Here is a 5,790-nt window from a genome sequence, read left to right as displayed (position 1 = left end):
ACATATGGAACACTAGCGCCCTCTTATTTTTGTAAGATTTTTGTTTACATGGAGTTCGGGCTCCTTGTATAGTCTCCATGGTTCTAGGTGTGAGAGCGTAAGTTTTCACAAGCAATTTTGTTTACAGCAGCTTCGTATTGCTGGTTGTAGCAATTGGCGTGATTATGTGTGCATATTAATAAAAACCCATATACAACCTAAGTGTTGTTGTAGCTCACGGTAATTTATTATTATTAATAACATTTGTATATTCAACATATATATCTTTAAATTGGAGACTAGATTTAAACAGTCTCGCTTTTGGAGGAAGCTTGGACTCTTGGAATATGAAAACCTTGTTGTAAAACATGAACTATAGTTTGCTTTCCGTATTTTCTTTGTTTTATAATCATCTTAAATTTTAATAATATTTTATATACAATATACTATAACTGGTTTTGTTTCCCAAAAAGATAACTTTTATTCTGTTTTACAATCAAGTCAATCCTACCCGGGCGATTATAATAATTAACAAAATAACGGACTAAATAATTATAGTACCGTGATACAAGTACCTTGGTTTGTCTATTTCTTATCCTCCATTTTGTGATCAATTGTAAGTGACTCAACTATTTGTGATAGCCAGTTTCTTTAATTGTTTTCCATAAGATGCGTGTATTACAAGAAATTGTCAAAAAAATATATTTCTGGGCGAACTACTCAAATCAAATTTGTATAAAAAAAATCTTGGTAAAGCTAAAGCCAATGATAACCATTCTTACAAGGATCAATTTTTTTATTCACTTCGATACGGGTGTTTTCGATAGTTCCGAGAGGTTTCTTCTCGAGATAAAAGACTTTTGTTCCAGTTCGATGATTATCTTATCGTATTAACTCATAGAGGTAATTGTTTAGTGGTGACTGATCTACTTATGTAAATATGTAACGGAAATTCCATAGGTATATTAAAAATACTGATAGATGGTCTTCTAAATATTATATTCCACACTTATATCCACTTGTATAATTATTATCTCCCTAAATNCGTATTAACTCATAGAGGTAATTGTTTAGTAGTGACTGATCTACTTATGTAAAGATGTAACGGAAATTCCATAGGTATATTAAAAATACTGATAGATGGTCTTCTAAATATTATATTCCACACTTATATCCACTTGTATAATTATTATCTCCCTAATTTATTTCATAACAACATAATTTGTGAAACTCCTAAAAGCAATGGTAACAAAAATCAGATTTTGTTTAATTTTGGTTATGCTATTCCAATATTTGAGCTTGAAAATTCAAGCAATAGGATCAGCCAGAGATAGAGACAACTGACGAACTGACGAAGAAGGTATCCTTCAATTCATCAGTTGTCTCTATCTCTGACTGATTCTATTGCTTGAACTTTCTAGTACAAGTCTTGGAATAGCATAACCAAAAGTAAGTATTACTTTATAGAAAAATACTATACCCAAAAAATCTGATTTCTGTTACCATTACCGTACAAGTGTACATGTATAATCTAATACTTAAAGGACTATCTGTCAATATTTTTAATTGGAATTTCCGTTACATCTTTGGATAAGTAGATTTAACAACGACATTGTGAAACATTACTAATTACTTGCAATTGTACTACACTTATCTATAATAATGAATTTTTGTTGTATGAATTAAAAGGACAAAGAACAATCAACGAACTGGAACAAAAGTTCTTCATCTCGAGTAGAAACCTCTCAGAACTCTCGAAAACACTCGTATCATTTCACTTAACCGATGCACTTAATGAACAAATGTCTCCCCTTGAATAAAAAAAATGATCCTCGAAAAAAATGGTTATCATTCGCTTATCAAGACTTTTTTTTTATATAAATATGACCTGAGTACTTCGCCTAGAAATATAATTTTTTGTCAATTTCTTGTAATACACGCATCTTATAGAAAACAATTAAAGAAACTGGCTATCACAAATAGTTCAGTCACTTAAAATTTGTCATAAAAAGGAGGATAAGTAATAGACAAACCAGTGTAATTACATCACGTTACTATAATTATTTAGTTTAGTATGTTGTTAATTATAATCGCCAGGGTAGGATTGGCTTGATTGTAAAACAGAACAGGGTAGCATTTTGGGAAACAAATTTTAAAATTTATAGTATTTCATACATAATATATTATTAAACCTTAAGATGATTAAACCAAAAGGCAGTTACAGTTTTACATAAATTACAGTTAATTACACTAATTAATTAATTACGGTTTTATATAAATATCTCCTTCAGCTACCGGTGTTTGATGATGTGCTGTAACTAGATCAATTTTTGAAAAGATTTTACAGCCATGTATATGTAAGTTAATACAAAAAGCCGACTTAAGATCAAAGTATGTGCTAAATTTCAAATAAATGTCTCAACAATCACTGGAGTTATCAATAAAAATCATTTTTTAAATTTTAATTTTGACAACCTGTATTTTGAAAATGGAGCTTCGACATGAACAGTGGCATAAGAAAGGTACCATTATTTTAGTCCAAAGAATGTGTGGTTACTTGACCTACTAATTTGTAACACCCTGTGTATACCTACATAGGTAAGTAATAATGAATCTCTCTTACGATATTGTTTTATATCTTGAAATGCCTTTTTCAAGACGTAGTGACGTAAGCTACTGCTCTAAACAAATTAAAATTTCTAGTCAAAGAATTCCTGAATGAAGAAACGAAGAAAAATTTATTATTTTTTTAATTATGCGAAGGATTTTACTGGACTACCAAATAAACGGAGAAAAAGTTGCGATGAATTAGTAATATTTTCGAAATATATTTTCCCTTAATTAAGTACCAACTCGTTTTGGGAATTTACATGATTTAAATTTTCCTGCTTTAGTAGATTCCCCGAACATGCAAACAAATTTCCCGAAAAATCGTTTGAATTCGTCGTTTTGTTAAAAGAGGAGGCAAACGAAAAGCTGGCGGGGTTGTTTTATATGTAAATAGATAAGTTGGCTGCCTACCTTATGAAAATATGTTTTTATATTTTTTCATATTTTTTAATATTCATAAACCAAGTAGGAACAATTTTGTTAATTATTAGGTAAAATACTGTTACTTAATTTTATTGTAAACACAAATTTTAAAGTTCTGATATTATTATTAATAATATAATAATAATGTAATTTTTTAATTTACGGTTACAGTAGGGCTATTGGCGAAGATCTCCATAATAAAAAATGACGTGGAAATTCATTCTTATTTATTATTTGAGAGCGGATTAATAAAATTACCAAATAGTTGAACATCAGTTTTTTCTATAAATAAATAAGTAAATGCAACTAAAAATTTCCAGATACATTTAGTCGCTTGACCTTGAAAATTAAAATTTTTTTGCCTGCGGCGTTTTTTTTCTTTCTTTCCCACGTAGTACAAAAGATACGTGACTCACATATTCACAATGTCATGAAGCGTCACCGCGTTATACCCGGCATGATAGATCGAGTCTTAGCTCTCGAATAGGAAAGGACAATATCCACTCCATTGCCATAGTTAGCCTATCAGCAAGTGATACTAGCGTCCACCTACACTATTTCACTCCGATCACGCCACCCTTGTGACTGTGATAAACAAGATAAGTGGTAAACAGATATATATCTGTCAGATTTACGTCTAAGGATAGTCCATCTCGAAATGTTGTCTAAATTGGGTTGTCTGTTGTTTGTTCTCTCGTTTGGGAACAGCTGTAAGTAACTACACTTATTATATTTTTCTGTATTTACTTTTATACTTTTTAACAATCAAGTAAATACATTTCCTGTAGGACTTTCAGAACACCCTGTATAACGTATAAAAGCAACAACTTGTGTTCAATATATTTTTTCTAAATAGCAAATTCTTGAACGAAGTACCTAATTAGTTCCTATTTTTCTGCTTCCCTTTGTTGCTCTTGATGACTTGCATGATTAACAGTTTGGCATTTATTTCTAGGGCACTCTGTGGATGATCTCCGCTCGAGAGAGAATGCATTTTTTATTAATTTTCATATCTCGCTGTAAAAAGTACTTTTGAAAAAAACACTTATTAATTAAATTATCCAAGTAGCTACAATATAATCACAAGTCATTGGTAAACAGAAATTTTTTCGTGATAAATTGATAATTAGTCGTTCAAGGATAACAGTAATGGATATTGTTCACATTAAAAAAAAATGTCCCGCTTTTAAGTATGTTGTTGTCTTTGTAGTGTAAATTATTATCAGTCATAAAAGACAGTTTAATTTATATATTTTAATTTAAATCGTTGCTAGTTTGTTCAAGCCAGGATGATCTACCAGAGATAGATACGCCTTTGGGAAGGGTTCGGGGATATTGGAAGACGTTGGATGGTATAACATATGCTGCATTTGAGGGAATTCCATATGCAAAACCACCAGTGGGAGATCTTAGGTTTGAGGTGGGTCAAAATATTCTCATTTGTGTTAAATGTCCAACTAAACCGTCATGGCTTCTTTACGTATTTGTAGGAATCTGAACCCATCCCAGCTTGGTCAGGAACTTGGGTGGCCAACGTTTCTTATACATGTCTCCAAAGTCAAGTACTGTCCACTATTCACAATGAATCTGGTCAGTATAAAGTACCAAGTGTAACTTGACACCTAATTATGCTTCTCTTAAAGTACGAAGAAATATTACTTCTTATGCCTTTAAGGATTTACTTCTTACAATATCATCGTCATTGATGAAAGTGTTTGTATTTTTTAGGAGACGAAGATTGTCTGTACATAAACGTGTACATCCCTGAGGATTCCGTGAAGAACCCCAAGGCCCTTGACGTTATAGTTTCAATCCATGGAGGTGCTTTTATGGTAGGCAGCGGAACGGAATTTGATACGTTCCTAGACAAGGAGGCAGTGCTTGTATCTTTGAATTACCGTGTTGGTATTCTAGGTACGTTGTTTTTTCGGTGTACCATGTCTGTGTTTATTCAATTAACGTTCCAGGATTCCTCAGCACGGAAGACGACGTCATACCCGGCAACAACGGCATGAAGGATCAAGTCTTAGCACTCAAGTGGGTCCGGGACAACATCGCTTCGTTTGGGGGAAACCCCCACTCCGTTACCATAGTGGGTTTGTCAGCGGGAGGCGCCAGCGTCCACCTTCACTATTTCTCCCCCCTCTCGAAAGGTTTATTCATCAGAGGGATCTCTCAAAGCGGTACAGCTCTGGGGCCGTGGGTAACGAAGAAAAATGCTTTGCAAAGCGCTAAGAAGCTTGCTGCGTTGATGGCCTGTCCTGACAGCCCCTCGGAAGAACTGAAGAAGTGCCTTAAACAGAGACCTGCACAAGATTTAATAGAGCAAGTAAAATATTTCTATGGTTACGATATCGCGCCAATGACGCCTTTTTCACCAGTGGTGGAAAAAGGATCAACGAACGCTTTTCTGGACGCGGAACCTTACCAGCTTTTGAAGGAAGGTAAAGTCCACGATGTGCCTTGGATTACCTCCTACACTACTGGTGAAGGATTGCTTCTTACAGGAGGTGAGTCAGGCTGTATAGTAGCCTTTCTTTCTTTTTTCTTATACCCTGCAATGATTCGGTGATACAGATTATATAATTCTTCAGTTCTTTGGCAAAAGTTGGATGAGGTAGACGAAAAGTGGGTAGAAATATTTCCCTATCTGCTACATTGCAACGAGACTTTACCTGTATCAGAGAGAGAAACAGTAGCGAAGGAAGTTTTAGACTACTACATGGGACCAGGAGAAAAAATCAGTAAAAATAGCTACAAAGAATTTACACAGGTATA

General features: G+C 33.5%; 1 protein-coding gene across 1 annotated transcript; it reads left to right on the top strand.

The window, feature by feature from the left end:
• Positions 1 to 3,655: 3,655 nt before the first annotated feature.
• Positions 3,656 to 5,779, top strand: LOC108916575 (venom carboxylesterase-6-like; the record flags this gene model as incomplete). The annotated part of the gene is made up of 6 exons (XM_023457036.1): positions 3,656 to 3,722; positions 4,287 to 4,432; positions 4,503 to 4,602; positions 4,741 to 4,926; positions 4,980 to 5,522; positions 5,607 to 5,779. Coding segments are annotated over exons 1-6 (1,200 nt in total), but the record flags the coding sequence as incomplete, so codon positions are not given.
• Positions 5,780 to 5,790: the final 11 nt, after the last annotated feature.

The sequence above is a fragment of the Anoplophora glabripennis genome, unplaced genomic scaffold, assembly GCF_000390285.2.
Source record: "Anoplophora glabripennis isolate ALB-LARVAE unplaced genomic scaffold, Agla_2.0 scaffold4747, whole genome shotgun sequence".
NCBI classification, from domain to species: Eukaryota; Metazoa; Arthropoda; class Insecta; order Coleoptera; family Cerambycidae; genus Anoplophora; species Anoplophora glabripennis.
Note: the sequence above shows the minus strand (reverse complement) of the source record. Positions and strands in the feature narration are given on the sequence as shown.